The 19,529-nt window shown below is 35.6% G+C and overlaps 1 protein-coding gene across 2 annotated transcripts; it reads right to left on the bottom strand.

Annotated features, from left to right (window-relative positions):
• Positions 1-9,332: 9,332 nt before the first annotated feature.
• LOC113736682 (inositol transporter 1) lies at positions 9,333-17,902 on the bottom strand. 2 transcript variants are annotated; one of them, XM_027263751.2, is made up of 7 exons: positions 17,381-17,902; positions 15,415-15,485; positions 14,554-14,889; positions 12,103-12,210; positions 11,830-12,015; positions 10,387-10,405; positions 9,333-10,290 (listed from the first exon to the last, which is right to left on the bottom strand). In XM_027263751.2, exons 1-7 carry the CDS (start codon positions 17,517-17,519, stop codon positions 9,755-9,757), a joined length of 1,395 nt encoding a protein of 464 aa, XP_027119552.1. In that variant the 5' UTR covers positions 17,520-17,902; the 3' UTR covers positions 9,333-9,754. The 2 variants fall into 2 exon arrangements, with proteins under 2 accessions (XP_027119552.1, XP_027119551.1); XM_027263750.2 differs by having other exon boundaries at positions 9,333-10,405.
• Positions 17,903-19,529: the final 1,627 nt, after the last annotated feature.

Genomic DNA, 19,529 nt, shown 5'->3' on the forward strand with positions numbered 1-19,529 from the left:
CCTAATGCTAAAATATCTAGTCAACCTCTAATTATCCCTTAACACCTTATGAAATAATATTCCTTTGCACAAAACTCCTCTTAATCTTTAAAAATTTATCGCACACACCTTACTAGTGAGTCCTACTTCCATAATGCACTACGAACTTATCATGCAATAACTTATACAAGAAAAATGGTTTAAAAACTTGACTCACTTATAAAAATATCTAGAAAATTAAGGCAAGCAAATAAGCAAGTAAAGTAAAATTAAAAGGAAATTAATTTTCCAAAAATAAGAGAAAATTTAAAATAATTTTCGGGTTCTCACAATTCCCATATCTCCATTTTTGCCTATATATTTCCTTTACTTGTTTATAAATTCTTTCCACTTTTCATGTTGGGATCTTGGTTTGACTGAAAGAAGCAAAAAAAGAAACCATAAATGCAATGGAATAAATTAGGGGTTAATAGCCTTAGTCAACAAATGCAATTCTTGAAATTGCTGCCTCAAGTAGAGGAGATTGTATTTTGACACCCAAAAAAAAAATAGAAAAAAAAGGAGCAGATTACTTTTGAATATGGCAATGGATTTTTAGATTTTTTCTATTAAAACAAATTTTGAAATACAGAAAGTCAGACAATATAGGCGGAGACATGGAAGACCCATACCTGTGAACTTGGTTGTTTCTAGTTGGTTGGTGAGCAGGAGAGGGGTAAATAGGGTCATTGGTAGGCTGTTGGTTTTTTTGCTTTTTTTTGTTCTTTTGTAGAGGTGGCAATATGGGCAAGATTTGTTTAGATTTGAAATGGAATCGAGTAATATGGGTTTAGACCCAATCTTACCCATATGTATTTTGGAACTAAGTTGGGTAGGATCACTTTGAGATGGGTTTAGATTGATCCCGCCCAATACCCAAGTCAATTTCCTGTATTTTTTTTCCTTTAATTCTTTTTTTAGTTTATATGATTTTAATATTTTTTATTTATTAAATTTCTTTTAGTCTTATTGTGAATTTATATTTTCCAGAATTCTTTTTTCCCTTAAATTTTCTTTTATTTATTTTCTATGTATATATTTTTAAAATTTTTGAATTCCAATGTTGCTAAATTTTAGTTGAGGAAAAAATAAGTCTTATAAAAACTTAAAAGGACTTGTATTTATGAGTATAAGGAAATGGCGTTTGAAACTATGAGCCATCATAAAACTACCAAAATTGGACAAAGTATCTTTAATAAGACCGCAGATTATGAGCCATCATAAACCTTGTTTGGATTGCGATTTTTCACAAAAAAAAAATTACGTTTTCCATGAACACATTTTTCAATTACTTTTTTATCTTATATACATCGAATCGTTATAGTATATATTTTTTTATAAAAACTCTTAAAAATAGCATTGCAAACAATATTTACAGGCCTAAAAGAGCCCTCACCAACCCCTTTTAGGCCTTCTTCGGCCTAACTGTGCAATCATTGAGTTTCCATTTCTAACCAAAAAGTTTCTTTCGACATTTTTCTTGGCGACAGAATTTTTAGGAAAAAAAGGAAAATTAAAAAACTAATTTCTAAGGGGAAAAAGAGTTCAGGAAACTAGAGAGGGGTTTTAAGCATAATTACAAGGAAAAACTGAAGGATTTAGCTAGAAGAATAAAAATGATTCACTTGAATCATTAAAAAATATACAACAATTGATAGGATAAATTTTTGGTGAGATCTTTGGGTTCCAATAAGTACCCAAGCATTTTCCAAAAGCTTTCATCAATTAATAGGTATAAATGGGATTAGGCATGTCAATGGGTAGGGTTTGAGTTGGATCCTTTTGATCCAAATCCAGACCCATTAAATTTAGTTGGACCTAAACCCAGACCCAGATTTTTATGGGTCTGAAAAAGTAAGTCCAAACATAGACCTTCCGCTGTATTTTTCTAAGAGAGAATTGCACCAATCGTCCCTCACATATTATTAATATGAAAATTTAGTCTCTCAGAATCAAAATGCTCAGTTTTAGTCCCTAACAAACAAAAAGTGATTACCTTTGATCCCTTTTCACTTTTTCGAGCAGATTTTAGCCAGAACTTACTGGGCTCACATGACATGTCCAATTTTTAAAGGGTAAAAATGAAAAATCAACTTGATCAGAAATTTGAGAGACTAATAGTGCATATCTTTAGTTAAATATTCATCAAAATACACAAAAACTATTCCACCATTACCTGAAAATCTCCAATTCATCTCAACCCAAAATGAATCATAATTGCAGACTCCTTGATGCAAATTCCTCCATGACGGTGAAATTCATCCTCACGAAACCCACGATCTTGATGGAGAATTTTCCAGGTTTGGTTGGCGGAATCCCTTTCGACCCAATCTAATCCTCTAAGTTACGAACACTCTTGATACGATCTTAACCCGCGACTTAACGAATTAGCGAACCAAGGAATTTTGATAGGATGGCGGCACAAACAAGTGTGTTTCTTGTTTGATAAGCCAAGTTGGACTTCCTAGAAAACTATCTAAGATGTTCAAGGGGTGCTTGCAAGAAGCCAAGAAAATTCTCTTAGTTTTATTAATGAATCAAAATCCGCTTGGTAGGTTTGAAGCTTATTTATAGCTTCTTACAACTCAAATCCTAGTGAAGCTTGGAAACTAGAAATCGGCCCAACTATGGCCCATCATGGCCGAATCTACTAACTAAATGTGGCCAAAAAATAATAACTAAAATAAGGTAAATAATGACTAAAAATGGCAAGGACCACAACACTTAAGTCACTTGCTTTATTCTACTAATTGAAAACGAAAAACTGATTAACTTGAAACTTGCGAAGTTTGGTGCATCTTGTGACTCGAAATGCCTTGTGTCAAGGGACTTGGTCCTCTAGTTGAAGTAGAGTCACGTACCCCGAACCATCTTCAAAGACCGAACTTCCTTCCTTAGCTTCTCGTACCACGCGTACCAAGATATTTAATTGCCCCTTCATTCGCTTGGCACGAGTTCTAGTGATTGGTCCGGTAGGTATCACCACATCCTTGGTGTTCACATGGATGGCCACATCACTCCTCTTAGTTGATTGAGATTCTTTCGAAGGAAATTCGTGATTGAAGACAAGAAAATAACAAGCAAATGTACTATAAAATATAAATGCAAAAAAAAAAATTAAAATGTGGTTTCTCGCCCGAAACATTCTAGCAAATTTGATTCCTCGCCCAAAACATTGTCAACAAGCACATCTAGCAAATGTGCTTCCTCGCCAATAAAGTTCTCAACATCTTCAACAAAATTTGCATATGAGAACCATAATAACAATTAACCAAATCCTGCCCTTTTGACAACTCTCTTTCCACCATAAACCAAATCAAGCCAGCCCAGTCGACCTCCTCAGGCCTCCTCTCTCTGACACACCTCGTAAACTTTAAAACTTCCTCTATCACCTTAGAGCCATCATCCTGCAAAACCAGCCAACCCCAAATGATCTCTTCAAGAAACAGACCTACCTTCTCAGAAACCATTAGTAACCCATCTTCGCCACCTCCTTTTGCAGCAAGACTTTGGCGACTTCAGCTCTTAAGAGGCAAATGCAGAGCATTCCCAGTGCTCCACGACTAAGGGTTATTGGTAGACCATTCACATAGCTTACACAGTATGGATGCCTCTTCGAGTTGTAGAACACAACAGGCTCTTTTATCAAGTCTGTCCGGAGTTCCTGGTCAAAATCAAGATGGAAAAAATTCTTTCGAAGGAAATTCGTGATTGAAGACAAGCAAATGTACTATAAACGAAGAAAAAAAAAAGGTAGTCCATAGATGGTACATGAAGCAGGCAAGCACAGTAAAGCATATTTCCCGGAGTCTAGAGGCATCCGAAGTTTCTAATTGTCTAATTTTCTTCCTACGAGCCTAACACAGTAACCTACCAGAAGCTTCTTGAACCATACTTTACCACCCCATTTCTAATTTCCCCTAATCTTCTTCTTAAGCTCTCTGCTCATGTTGTCCTTTCTTTTTTTTTCATATTTCGCATCCTAACACTAATCACATACAATTTCTAGCCAGTCGAACATTTCATTTAGGCATTTTACGAACACTTGCAACGATGGCCGACGATGGTACTATCACAGTCTACAGCAGTAGTGCAATTACTGAAGCCAAGAAGAACCCATTCTCCATCAAAGTCAGGATGGCCCAAATGCTGGAAGGTGGAGAAATTGTGGAAGTTGCATCCGTCAATCAAGCCAAGGTCGTCGAGTCTGTCGGCGCTTGTTGCATCATTGTCTCTGAACCCAACATATTTGGCATTTCAATTAGCAATTTCCTTCACATGAATTTCAATCATCTGCTGCGAGTTTGCAATTAGGGTTGTTTTAGGTTGAGATGAATGGGAAAAATGCACTTTTCATCCTCAAAGTTTGCGGGGTTGACCAATTTCATCCTCAATGTTTAACTCCAAACACATTTCATCCTCAAAGTTCCGTAATTTTGACCAATTAAGGACAATTGACGGGAAATATCCAATTGACCGTTACAACCAACGGTTTTACCCAACAAAAAATGGGTAAAACCGAATGGAGCTAACTTTAAAGGAACAAATGCAACGGACGGATGAAAAGCTCCATTGTTGTCCTTTTTCCCTCTGCCTTTGAACTCCAAAATTTTTTTGCCAATCTTTGCAGCTTTAAACATTTCATCCTCAGAGCATCTGGCAGTGGAGTTCCCTGTGCTCTCATTTTTGCCTAAATGAGGAGCAGAAGTTCTGAAGTCTCCAGTGGTTCATCGACTCCATTCTGCAACTGTGGGTTAAGAACAAAAATGAACACCTGTTGGCGCGGCGAGAATCCGGGAAGAAGATTCCTTGGTTGCTCTCTGCCACTTCTCTTTGGCCAGATCCCTATTTTTTTGCATTCTCTGCATCATGTACAACCGTATTGCTTCAAACATCTCAATTATTGGCTTCTCCCTAGCATCAAGAATTTTACTGTTGAAGCACTCACAGATGTTATTCAATAATATAGCACATTTAGGATGAGTGCTAAAATAAGCTCTGCTCCATTGACTTGGTGGTTTGTCATCAAACCACTTGGCTGCCTCTATATCAATTTCAGCCATTGCTTCCATTCTGCTATTGAATTGGGCTGGTGTTGTTGCTTTGGCAACAGTCCATAACGCTCTCCTCAAACCTTCTCCTTTGAACCCAGCAGATGAAAAGTTATTGTGCAAGTGTTTCACACAAAATCTGTGGGCTGCATTTGGAAAAATCATATCACGTGCTTCAATTAGACCTTTTTGTTTGTCACTCATTATTGTCCACTCATAATCCTTTTCAATCTTCAAATCTTCTTTCAATAGTTTGAAGAACCAGCACCATGAGTCCTTACTTTCACCCTCTGCTGCAGCATATGCTATTGGAAAAATGCCATTATTGGCATCAGCTCCAACAATTGCTAGCAAAACTCCTCCTATTGATCCTTTCAAAAAAGTACCATCTACTCCAATAAACTGCCTACATCCAGTTAGGAAACCATGCTTCACTCCAGCAAAACAGATGTACAGCCTCTCAAATCTGCCTTTCCCTGTTTTTGAGTCTCTAAAACCATCAACAGTTTTCATTATAACAGTGCTACCAGGGTTGGATCTTAGAATTTCATGCATATAAACTCCTAATTTGCTGTACTGGTCTTTTTCACTGCCCTGAACAATTTTCATTGCTTTTCTCCTTGTCCTATATGTTTGATTTTTTGTGAAGGAGCACCTATTTTCTTTCATTACTGTCTTCCTAAAATGCTCCAAATCTAATTTAGGATTACACCTAAACTCTTCACAGTACTTCTTAGCTACCCATCCAGAATGCACAAGAGGGTTATCATATGTAAAACCACATGTGTGATTATCTTCAAATGTTCTTATTTGAATAGTTCCATCCCCACTTAATTTTCTAGCATATATAACCCAATTACATTCACTATTTCTGCATCTAGCCCTCACCCTCACTCTATCTTGTTTCACAAACTTACAAGGCCTGCCTTGTTTCACACTATAATTATGTACAGCAGTCTTGAAAAGTTTCAGACTTGTAAAGGACATGTACAGCTCTAATTTTGGATTGTCAATATGCTTAGGATCAAAAGTACGAGACCTCAATTTAGACTCTTCATCATCAGACTCATGAATGCTTTCAAAATCAGATTCAGAATCAGGAACCTGTTCTGTTTCATCAGAATCAGGAACCTTCTCTGTTTCATTCAAAGGATCAGGAACCACATTTTCTTTCCTGTGATTGTCTACTCCCAACCATTCAGCATTTTTGTCAACATTATCATGAAATATACCATCATCAGCATCATCGCCTATTTCATAATCTGAATCAATAGCTGAAAAAAAAGTCTCATCACTTGCGTTGGAATCATTATCACAATTATTAGCAGCACACCTTCCTTGCCCTTCATCCCTAATATTATTGTTACCATCACCATTTTGGAGTTCATTTTCTGTCTCATCTACCTCATACGGATCATAACCAAGTTGTTGCACTAGAATTTCATGAAAAGATACTTCAAGATATAAGTTAACTTCCTTAGTTGGCCCAACCTCCCCCTTAACATAACCATTCAACTCCCTACTGCTTTCTATCCTCCTAAAGGTGTTATTTTCCCAACCATAGTACACCTTATGACCATATAAACCAGCACTCTCAGTTAATCTATCCACTTCGAAAACACTTAGACCTATACTCTCAACATAGTCAAAAACACACAAATCTCCACCTTCGTAATGGGGATCAGGAGTATATGAAATGAGGCCTCCATGGTGACATCTTAATGTAATAAATGTGCTGCCCGTTTCTGGTTAAAGAAAATAATATAGATCAGACTCTTTAGGAAAAAAAAAAAGCTTCATCATTTCAGCACAACAAACTGTTGACCCACACAAAAACTACCAAACAAGGACCACTTGCACTTTTTCCATACACATGGTCAGATACACATGGCCGGCAAAATATACCAAGTGTTATTGTTTATTAATCACTCTCATCACAAATTTATAGTCAAGCGGCAACTATCATCAGACATAAGGGACCACATTCACACTATAATAATCAAACCAAGACAAATTTTTGGATTTATTTATACCTCATGCAAATGGCCAGATCTGAAAAAAAAATAGCCGTAAATTGTAGTGGGGAAAAAGTACAAACACAAGGGACCACATATCAGGTTTCCTTCTCCAAAAAAACAGATATCTTTATGCAATGTAGTTGTTGATTTTGGGTATAAATACCGTAATTTGGAGGTGGACAAATGTGGAGCTCTTTCTTCCGCAATGCCATTTTTTTCTTCACCTAAAATGTTCCACGGATGCCGTCTATGCCTTCCTTCTTGCCAGCAGATGCTCGAAAAATGGATGAAACGATTGGCAAAAAAAATTTTTAGGGCTGAGAACGGAGAAGAAAGAAGGAGAAGACAGGAGCTTTTTTCCTTGTGCTATTTTGTGTTTTTTGTCCGTTAGAAAAAGTGGATCCATTCGGTTTGACCCGGTTATGTTGGGTATAAAGTTGGATCTGACGAATTGTGCTTCTCACGTGCAAAGTTCCGTCCCAATATTTGATTTGTCCTCCAATTCCCGTCAATTGTCCTTAATTGGTCAAAATTACGGAACTTTGAGGATGAAATTTGTTTGGGGTTAAACATTGAGGATGAAATTGGTCAACCCCGTAAACTTTGAGGATGAAAAGTGCATTTTTCCCTGAGATGAATTGTTAGTAATGGTGGGTTAGTTATGTATTTTTTGATGAATGTTTAAATATGGCTTTGCACTATTAGTCCCCTCACATTTCTAGTCAAGGTGGTTTGTCATTCCTACCCTTTAAAAATTGGGCACATCATGGGGGCCCAGTAAGTTCTGATCAAAATCTGCTGGGAAATGTAAGAATGGACTAAATGTGATCATTTTTTGTTTGTTAAGGACTAAAACTAATCATTTTCGTTTTAAGGGACTAAATTTTCACATCAGCGATATGTGAGGGACAATTGGTCTCATTCTCCCTTTTTCTAAATACACTAAAGTAAAATATATGTTAAAAATATATAGATTTCAAAAAATATAAACACCATCTAATTTTTATTTTCAAAGAATAAAATTAATATTCAAGAAATTGAATGCAATATTATGAACTCAAAAAATAACTATTATCGACTATTTCACTTTATTTTTAAAACTTTAACTATATCTACATCCAATCTTTCATTTATTTGCCTTTACTTTATGTCCTTTTTCTGAAAAAGCTTATACTAATTACAACGACAACTAGGATTAGCTTGAAAAAGAAAACAATCATGAAGTCTAACTATATTCGATCCAGTGACCATAGATATTAGAATATTTTATAAATTTACTTACAAATATATATATATTAAATTAATTATACATACATGGATCTGAGTAGAGTCTGATATAGGTTTGAATTTGAATATGAATCATAGAAAATTAGACCATATCCATACCCATAATTCTTTTACAGGGTCTTGGTCTGGGTGAAATTTGGATTTGAGAAATTAAATTCAAACTCTATCTAAGTACATTAGATCTGAGTTAGATCTGAATAAGATTAGATCCATTGACATGCATAAATGAGATTAGTCCTATTTCAAACTCAATCTCAAAATTAAAATATTCATCCAACCCAAAGTCCCTTGAGCATGAATAGCCTATTGGAACTTGGAACAAATTGCCATCTCTATCTTTTTGCTTCAATATATATGGAATGTAGTATTCATTTTCATGTAGATAATGGCATCATAATCAAGGGTTATTCTATTCCATATCTTTAGGGCAATTGACAAGAGATGGATCAAGGTGCTAATTATTCGAAAAAAGTTTAAAATTTTTTCATTAAAATTTTCTAAATTTGATATAGATGATAACGTTTAATGTTTAAAATTTGAAGTGTATCTACCCCTTGTATTTTGTCTGTTTATCTCACGCCCTAAGGGCACATAATAGAAAACACCAATAATCAAGAAATTCAATTTATTTTTTAAAATTTATTCATTATTTTGGTCAAAAACACATATGGTGTAAAGATGCAATTTATCCTATAACAAATATTTGACAAGACACAGCTGGTTAGAACAAAGCCTGAATCAAAGCAGTGAAAGGCCAATATAGACACATATATATATATATATTTATATATATATATATATAACTTTGTCTCCTCCCGCCCCTCCCCAATTCCCTGCAACTCCAACTGAACGACCATATGGAATCGAATCCCTGACCAGTCAGCGAGGAAGGAATTTAACCACCTTCCCTAGAGCTCGTGATTTTTTCTACATTTTTATTGTCAAATATAAAAACCAATTCTCCACAAAATAATTTCAACATACATACTCAAAAAAATTTTACAAATATTTTTTCTATTTGTTGCACACACATTGATACATGTCTTTGAACACTAATTTTTATAATTCAACTAAACATACTAATATGAACTACTCAAGAATGACTGCAAATTTAAAAAAAATAATAATAATAACACACCATAAGAAGTATTATATTCATCTCTCTCCAGCTCTAAACATCTCTGGGGAAGTCTTAAGCCTGGCAAGTTCAGACCACAGCCCAACCGGAGGACTTCCCCCCTGGACAAGGAACTTCCTTTTCAAATGCTCAAGTTCTGAAAGAATTTCCAGCTAAAAATCACAGTACGTGCTTAGATATAAAACCACCGTGATAACCCTATATACAGCAGGTCACAAGGGAAAAGTAAATAACAGCGTACTTCAGGCTTGGTCTCCAGGTGCAAGAAGTGGTTCTCTGCTATTACTACTTCCCCAAGCCCTTTCCTTCCAGATTCTTTCCACTTCTTCAAATGTCAAACCCTTGGTCTCTGGCACGAAAACAATCACAAAAGCAAAAGCAAGCACTGTGATACCAGCTAAGATCAAGAAAGTTGGACCAGTACCTAAAGCTCCAGTTATGGATAGAAAACTTTGTGCTACTATCAGATTCGAAATCCAGTTCACAGTGGCAGACATGCCACCACAAATTCCTCGGTAGGATTCTGGATATATCTCTGAATTTACAGTCCATGGCACAGGGCCCATGCCAGGAGCGAAAAAGGCAATGTAGAGCACCACGCCAATAACAGCAAGCCACCCATAGAGCCCAGTCGCATGTGAAGATGTTTGTAAGAGAAAAGCACCAGCAAGAAGAACAAGGGACAGAAACACTCCTGCTAAGCTACTAAGAGCCAACTTCCGGCGGCCAACATGATCAATGAGGTAAATTCCCACGATTGTACCAATAGCATTCATTGCTGCCGCAAAGAGGGAGAGGAGAAGTGCTAATTGATTCGAATGGAAACCAGCCATCTGCATGATTGTAGGGCTGTAATACATGACCGTGTTAATACCTGTAAACTGCTGAAATGCCTGCAAAATGAAATTACATCAACGGTCAGTCAATTGCAGCAGTCTGCTTGTAAGCAAAAATTAGCTAGCCACAACCTAAATGACAATTTTAAATGCCCAAACTTATCAAGCACTGTGTTTTATCAAACAGAGTCATCAAACAACATAACATGGCATCTAATTATTAGTCAAAATACTCTTAATACGTTCTCTGATGATAAATTAATAGCACAAAAAACTATCGAAAGGAAAGAGACTAGACCATTCATCAAGCTATATATTTAATCTGAAAATTTATATTGCTCTTACAAAATTTGAAAAAAATAGTCAAAGCTCTAGGCAAGCAAGGGAAAATAATCTGCATAGAATCAAATACTTCAATTAATCTCAGCATTAATTATGAGTTCACTGGTTGCATAACCAGAAATAGATGATAAAACATACTAAGCTCTTGCAATTAGTTTATTCTTGTAATACCAGAAGCCATTAAGAGAACAGAAATTCCAATACAAGGACGTTACAATTTTCAACCTCAGAAAAGGACCAATCAGAGTCTCAATCTAGAGCTCCAGAATTCTGGATTCTTGCAATATGAACCATGAATTTCCTTTTATACCCCCAATTCTTTCTTTTTCCCTCTTTTGGGTCTTTAAAATGTGTGGGAGTATCTCTATTATAGCAACTGACCTTTTTTTGGTCATACAAGAAAATCACGATTTTCTTCCATCATAAATTAGAAGAATAAGACTAGAAGTAACAAAGTGCCTTAACCTGAGGAAAAAGGTACTAGCCAGAATTAACTCAGACATGATTATCCTTTACAACTTCAACCTGTGGAAAGTCGAATGTTCTTTTCTCTTAAAACTTGCTCACAACACAATGTTAAACCAAAGGCATTCTTTCTGTGATCTCTAAGCTTTCTCAAATAAGGCAGAGATAAAGGAAGAAGAAAACAGTTGGACAAGTTGGACTCTTCTTACAAGGTTGAGACTTCATGTACTGAGAGGTAGAACATAAACAAAGGAAATCAACATCTTATTAGGAGGAGAAGTGGTAAAGTATACCAGTTGAATGAAAGCCACCAAGAAACCGATTTCCTATCCACAAGAAGAAGATATTGAAGAAAAGGAAGGAAAACAAAAGAAATGGGGAGAAGACAGGTCAAAGCTGAGAGCTTGGGTATTTTATTGACTTAAAATACATATTCAATTGCTGAATTTCCTTTTTATCCTTGAAAGTAGAACACAAGACTTGTAAGTTTGAAAAAGTGACATTTCAACAAACAACCCCTACATCCCTCCCCCCCTGGGGGTGGATTTTTCCACCCCTTTTCCTTAGGATTTACAGCAGTAAAACAAGAACAGAACATTAACGAAAGGCCCCAGAAAGAAAGAAAAAAAAAAGCCCAGCACAGAGTTGTGTTCTAGTGAAGTGTTGATATTTACCTGAAGTCCAGCTCCAGCAAGAAAAGCAAGCCTCATTTCTTTTGATTTGAAAACATCCCAATATCCGACAGTGTTTCTTCTATTGGTTTCTTCGTCAAAAGCAGCTGCAAGCTGATCAATTTCCTCCTCCAACCGGTCAGGATCATAAATTTTTGAAAGCACAGCAATGGCTTTAGATTTATCCTTCTGCAGATTATAAATGAGTCCTTAATTAGGATGTAAAGCATCAGTAGAATACATCCTCACAGGAAATACTATGTTAATACAGCGCACCTTGAGGTAAAGCCAGCGAGGAGATTCAGGCAAAAATAGCATGAGAAAAAACTGTATAACAGCAGGAACTCCAGATACTCCAAGCATCCATCGCCATGTTCCTCGGACCTGCCCAATTTTTAAAATCAGAAGATCACACAAAACGTATCAAGAACTACTGACATACATGAATGTAGAACCAATGTCAAATATTACTGCAAGCCCACAAACTAGGAGTAGTTATGAACCAACAACTGACTAAAACCAAGCAGACCGATCAATTTTCTGGAAGACCATATCATTGAACTTCCTTTCATGTGATCCCCTTTTCTTAAAATTCTTCCAGAGGACTGGTGACCCCAAAACACCAGAAAGTTAAGGCAGTATATTATTCTAGTCCTCAACTACTATTTGAACGTGGACATCACCACAAACATCCTCAGAATATCATACCACCAGAATAACAAGTTTCATTTAGAGAATAAAGCTAAGATGTCCCAATAATACCATGTCCATCATATGAAGTTAACGTCAAAATCCATGGTGAGCCACTTGAAGTCTATCAGATTACAGAGGCAAGATAAAGATTGGTCCAGAATTAGTCTTGCAAACACTTGCCTAAAAGAAGCAAATCTTGCCACAATGCCACAGATGCATTCAACTGATCTGCCAAATTTTATAGCAAAATTTGTCCAAGAAAATGTGAAAGTTAAAGACTAGGACAGGTGTCCAATTTTGGCATCAAAAAAGGCCCATTAATACGATTGAGAAACCTAAAGAATACATTGAAGAAGACCTAACAAAAAGAAAGAAAGAAAGGGCGAGTTGACAGTTTCAGTGCACGGAAACTAGCTTTACATACAACTACATAAGTTGGAGAATGCCAACTTAAATAAATAAAAACAATAATTTAACTACAAAACATGAGGTCACACAGAATGCTACTATCTGACTCTCAGAAAATTAATGTGTAATAATGGAAAATTTCAAACCACAGCCTATTCAACCACATAAAATGCCCAAATCAAAGGACAATTACTTAGCTTCGGTTTTAACCTTTCTAGCTACAAATGAGATGAGACAACATAAAGAGAAATAAAGTTGTTTCAGTCTACAATGGTCGTTGTCCAGCTGCCCAGCTGCCAGTATCTACACTTCATTTTACTAGGTAACATCATATGGTGCGGCTATTATCCAACAAACACACTGGTATCATATAACTAAGAGCAGAAACTGGTCATGTTTCCAAGTACATATGGTTTCTATAACCATTTAGAGATCGCATAAAATACATGTTTACAGACTGATAACAGGAACAGTGATAAAAACTCTATATGTTCAGGGATGGTTTAAGGAGTCATGCAGAATCATTTATATCAATCAAATAGAACTCAGTCAATAAAACCCCAAAATCTGTATTCAAATCATCATTCTTTATACCATACGCAAACAGAAGTATCAATGGTTCATCTGATGCAAGCAGATGCAACTGCTGGACTTTGACGCAAGCAATTCCAAGTGCTGCATTGCATATGCTAGACATATTGTGTAAGGTACTTTCCAAAATCATAAATACATTAAATCAATCAACTGCAAGATCACAGCATTAAATTAACCAAACGCAAGATAGACGAGAAGAAAAGAAAAGATTCCTTCCATGGATACACATTGTGAGACTTATAAGGCAAGGCTCATATTGTATCCCGATCCTGCCTCCTCAAACTGCACAATGGAAAACCTTTCATGCCAAGAAATCATTGTAATAAGCACAAATATAATGCATATCCTGGTAAAGCAAACAATCTGATACCTTGTAATAGGTTGTAGACCACCTCAATGTGAGCAAAAGAACAGAACAGGAAAAAAGAGATGTTTTTGCATTCACTATTTGATTAGTTCAGTTTAAAAAGAAGATTCCACCAGGCATTTGCTGCATCAAAGTTGATGAATGATACAAGCTTTTGATGAACTTCAGACCTAAAGCATTAATAATCACATAACTCCCTCCCAAACCAAGATGTTTAACTGAAAAGTAAAACCAAACACTTTCAGAATCCTCTGCCACTTAATAAAGGAGTCGACCCACTTAACGAACTACAATAATTTCATATTTGAAACCAAAAAAACTTCTGTTTTAAACAAGATGAAACCAATTTAAAAGGAGCACAAAACACTTATACCTTAAACATGTAGTACTCAAAATGGGGCAGAAAACTGCCAATTTAACAAACTGCAGAATCTCTTTAGAACTCGTTCTGTTTTCTAAAAATCTTTTGATACAAAGTTCATTGCTTGGCAAAATTACCTCTTTCAGGCTTAACAACATGCATGACAAATTAGAAACGCAGCGCATTAGTCTGGCAAAACGCAATAATACCTATTACCATCTTGGTAAATAGATATTGCGAGCCTTAGTAGAAAAAGAAGAAATCAGAACAATAATTTGGAAAAAACCAAGCCAAGATAACTGACCTCAGTGAAAGCAAGATTCACTAGGTAGGAAAGAAATGATCCACCGGTAATCATAAGCACATTTGTACTCACAAGGCCACCTCTTATCTCAGATGGGGATGCTTCAGCAATGTACACAGGAGCAGTAACAGATGCCACACCCACACCCAAACCCACTAAAAATCTACCCAATATTAGGACATAGGGATCTGGAGCTACAGCCATAACAATAGACCCAAGTACAAATACAACATCGGCAGAAAGAGTAGCTTTCTTGCGGCCATAAGCATCATTTATCCATCCCCCAGTAGCAGCTCCTATCATTGCACCACACAAAGCCATGCTAACAATTGTTTCCTGCCAAATACAGAAAAGAGAACAAACGTGCAATTGAAAATCTGCCAGTTTCTCTATGTTAGGAGAGAAAATCGAAAAGATAACTTCAGCAGCAATATCAGGCCTAATTTTTAAGCATTCAAATTTGCATTACTCTTCGGCAAAATAAATTTTCCAGGTATTGAAAAATTAGTTCAAAAGTCGACCTATCTGGATGGCAGGTTGTTAACAAAAGTTGATGCCCTTTCAACATAATTTAAGGAAACCAACCATACTAACAGACCAAGCCACGGAAACGTTGATAGTTGTTACATGTTTTCTTCAACCTTGCAGGATAACATTATTGGTAGGTTTTACTTCAGATGTTACCTCTACATATCTCCCTTTCTCTGTGTGTGCATGTGTATCCAAAATAGACCATGAAATAACATCATCATATACTCGGTATCAAGATGTATCATCTAAGTTACAAGCCTCTGCAATCCGTTTTACTTTCAATCTGCAGAAACTGTATCCACACGTATCAAACACTAAACCTTTATTTACCTGTAGGAAACTACTTTGGTCCACTTGCTTAAATTCATCTCGAATATACAAGAGCGCTCCTGATATTACTCCTGCAACCAAATTCAGACTAGTTTCAATTTGCATCAAATAGGAAATAAAAATATAACTGCAATTGTTCCACGTAGATTTCTATAATGCAAAAATGCAACTGTCAGGAATGAAACACGCTGTAACAGCTAGTGTGAAGGGAAACATAAGAATCATAGCCAATACCTATAAATCTAGTAGTGATGTTAAGCACCCTAGTAACGAACTTCAGGAAAAAGACGTGTGTGTGTGTGTGTGTGTGTGTGCATATGTATACATATACAAATACATGTACATATATCTATACATATGTATGTGTATTGTATGTATCTGCACATATGTATACATATACAACATACATATACACATACATATACATCTGTATATATATCTATCCCCGGTTAAAGACCTATATACACATACATATACATCTGTATATATATCTATACATATATACATACATGTGTGTGTGTGTGGGCGCGCGTGTAAGACCATGATAACTGTTTTCCATTAATATTTTGACCATGATCACTGTTAACAACTATAATTTTTCAGAGGCAAAAATCAAGAAAGAAAAAGTAATACTACTGGTTGAGGAGGTATTCATCATTGATACTGACATTTCACCAAACCAACCAACAGCTTTGCCCTTTCACAAGAACGGCAAAATGAGTTAGAAACTTTACCTGACTCGAGGATCAGCAAAGTCCACCTGACTTAAAGGTCCAGAATTATTATTTAAAAAAAGCCTCCCTTTTCTCAGAAAAATGTTATAAAAGGACTTTAATTGATCTTACACACACGATCTACATGTATGGAAATTTTATTGTGCCTACAACCAAATTGAGTATCAAATCAAACAGTAAAATAACCTACTCCAACAAGATGATTAGAGTTCAACCAAGGAATAAAAAAATGTAAAATTTTAGTTGAACAGTCAAAAGGATGAAGCCAAAATATGCCAAGAACTTGCTTGAATATCATAATAACCATAAAATTTGAAAACCAACTTTCTTTAATTGAAAGAAAAATAATCAAAGACATAATTCATCAATTTAATTTAAAATTTATGTATATCAATCCATATGCAAGTAAGAAAAGGCGTTTTCACAGGCCATTCAGACCTTCAAGAGTTAAAAAAAAAAAAAAAGTTATTTACAACTGTAACTACTAAGTCAAAGAAACACAAAAGAAAAAAGGGGCTGCCGGTGATAAGCCGGAAAATAGTGATAAGCTGGTGATGACGCCTAATTACAAAAACAAATGGCGTTGAAGTTCAAAAACAGAAGAAAAACTTAGTACTACTGGCTTGAGGAGGTATATATCATGGGTATGACACTTCACCAAGCCCACCAATAGCCTTGCCTTTCCGCAAGAACGGCAAAATGAGTTAAAAACTTTACCTGGCTCAAAGAATCAGTAAACTCTACCAGATCTGAAGATCCAAAATTTCTTTGAAAAAAATAACAAGAAAAAGCACTTATTTTTTTGGCTTTTTTCCCTTTTTCTCCTCCTTTTTGGGAAAAAAAAAATTTTGAAACAGCATTTACAGCAACAAGGATAAAGCCAAAGTATCCCCAGAACTTGCTTGGACGTCATAAAAACAGGAAGTATGAAAATAAACTTTCTTAATTAAAAAATTTTAAAAGAAAAAAAGAAAATCCAAGATATAATTAACGAATTATAGTTAATTGTATCAATATCAATCCATATCCAAGTAAAACGGCCGTCTCAGGGCCCCATTCAAACCTTCAACAGAATTATAAAAGCAGAAAAAAAAAATTTTAAAAAAAACAGAGAGACAGAGACCGCCGGTGATGAGCCGAAGGAAGGGGATGATGACGTCTACTTAAAAACACAAAAAGCACAAAAATCAAAAACAGAACAGAAAAAAGAGAAAGTCGGCAATGGCCTAAACCTGTGTCGTATCCGAAAAGGAGACCACCAATACCAGCAATAACGGTCAAGCCCACCACATATGAATTGCTAAAATACGTCACTTTCCGGTTCCCAACGTCCAAGTACCCTGAACTTCCGGGCAACGATTCGATCGTCATCGGAGTATCTCACCGGAAAAATATGAAACAAACAATTTGTTCCAATTATTCACCCTTCAATCAATCTATCTATCTTTAAACAATTGCCAGTTTCTTAACAAAATTCAACTGGGTTTTTGAGTTAAGTTTAATACTAAACAACTCTTTCCTTTTTTATCAATTTAAAACCGAAAAACTAGCAAAAATCAGCTTGGGTTTGGGGTATAAGAATTATTTTTCCCCGCCCGGGAAAAAGGGGGGGAGCGGGGGGTGGTTTTGATATGGAACCGAGATAGAATTCGAAAGAACTTTTTCTTGCAAGCAACTTCGCTGAATTTTCTAAAGAAATGTATCCTTTTCTTCTTTGCCGTAAAAAATGGAGGAAGAATTGAATTAGGGAAAAGGAGAACAGACGAAGTATATATACACGCCCACACGCGTGAAATGCGTGAGAATAAAAAAGAAATTAATAAAGAATTGAGCTGGCGGAGAAATGAAATGATATGTTACCCGGAGGTGAGTCACAGTCGGCCTGCGGGGTCAATAATATGCAAATTTAGCTTTTTTTTTTGGAATATTACCTTTTTCTAATTTTTTTTCGCTTTTGGGGAAAAAATGTTTAGGAAAAGGGTAAAAATTAACTCAATATAAAATATAAAAAAATTTATTTTGATTAATTAAATTATTATGTGATTGAATACATTTATAATTTTTTTCATTACATCTCTGGATTTAAACACTTTTTTTTATTCATTTCAATTTTACAAAAAATAAAACTGGATCCAATTCTAATCCTGTTAGCCAAATCCAATATAAAAAAGTGGTGTTATATGGAGAATGTGTCTAATAAGTTCTGGGTTGGCACGTCTGATTAGATTTTTGAATTTAATTTTTTAGAAAACTAAAACTAAAATAGGCAAAATAAATTCTAAAAGAAGAGAAAATAAATATAAGTTCCAGTAAATAGATGGTATATACTGCATGTGGTAACTAATAAGTAACTATCCAAAATAAAAAAGAGAATATTATTTATGTTTCTATTTTTCGAGTCACAAAATGAGACGGCACTAAGAAAATGAGAAGACGGCCTCATAGTCATAAGTGATAATGTCCCAAGCCTGAAAAGGTTCCCTACAATCACGTGAAGGTTAAAATAATGGTCCATTCTAGAAGGATTTCGCATCTTGTTTAGTCAAAATAAGAAGTCCCAGAGAAAATTCTAGTCATTCACCACCACTCATATCAAGTCCAAAGATTCGTTCCGATTTTAGGACAAGAAAAATGGTCATGCCAGCCCTAAATTTATTAATGTCGAATCAAAGTTTAAGGTGGCTTGAAAAGAATTACGGTAATTGGCCAAGCTCAAATCGAGCTCAAAATATGAGGCCCCCAATAAGGTTTACTGTCAGTGATCACATGTACTAATCTAAAGTCAAAACAAGGTTTGTTTGAAGGAGTCAAGACAAGGTTAGATCTTCCGAGAAGGATTATGGTCATTAGATAACGCTAGACAGGAACTCTAGTAAATTACAAGAATGTCAGATATGTTACTGAATGTAATGGGATAATCGACATTTTCTTATCTTGTTCCCCATCCCTCTTTCATTCGACTTTAATCAGTGTTCCCTTGTCTCATTTTTTATCCTTTGTGTGGACTTAAAAAGCCTAGTTTGACAAAATTTTTTAACCTTGGCATTCTCTTTCTCAAATTCTAGTAAGGAGGATCCTAGAAAGAACCATATGAGATGACTCAAACTCTTAGGATCTGTTTGATAATCTAAAAAAGTGCTGAAACTGAATCTTTTCTGACATTTAGATGTTTTGAGTGTTTGATAAATAAAAATCTATCTGCTGAACTTGTTAAGCAGTGCTGAAGTTGTGTGCATTTTTTTTCAACACAAGAATCCTAACTGAATGCTTAATTCTGATAAGAATCAATAGAATTACTTCAACTATCTTATCTTATCTACCAAATCTACCCTTGTGTGTTAATTATATTCAAAATTCTTATCTAATTAAACAACCTAATAT

Source organism: Coffea arabica, chromosome 3e (genome assembly GCF_036785885.1).
Source record: "Coffea arabica cultivar ET-39 chromosome 3e, Coffea Arabica ET-39 HiFi, whole genome shotgun sequence".
Lineage (NCBI taxonomy): Eukaryota > Viridiplantae > Streptophyta > Magnoliopsida > Gentianales > Rubiaceae > Coffea > Coffea arabica.

What these genes read in the sequence shown, in the direction of transcription:
- LOC113736682 (XM_027263750.2), bottom strand. Translation starts at nt 17,519, where the DNA reads ATGACGATCGAATCGTTGCCCGGAAGTTCAGGGTACTTGGACGTTGGG. An exon ending in ACCAAAGTAGTTTCCTACAG is followed by an intron (nt 14,890 to 15,414) that starts GTAAATAAAGGT and finishes TGTATTTGGCAG; the next exon opens with GAAACAATTGTTAGCATGGC. An exon ending in CTCGCTGGCTTTACCTCAAG is followed by an intron (nt 12,016 to 12,102) that starts GTGCGCTGTATT and finishes TATAATCTGCAG; the next exon opens with AAGGATAAATCTAAAGCCAT.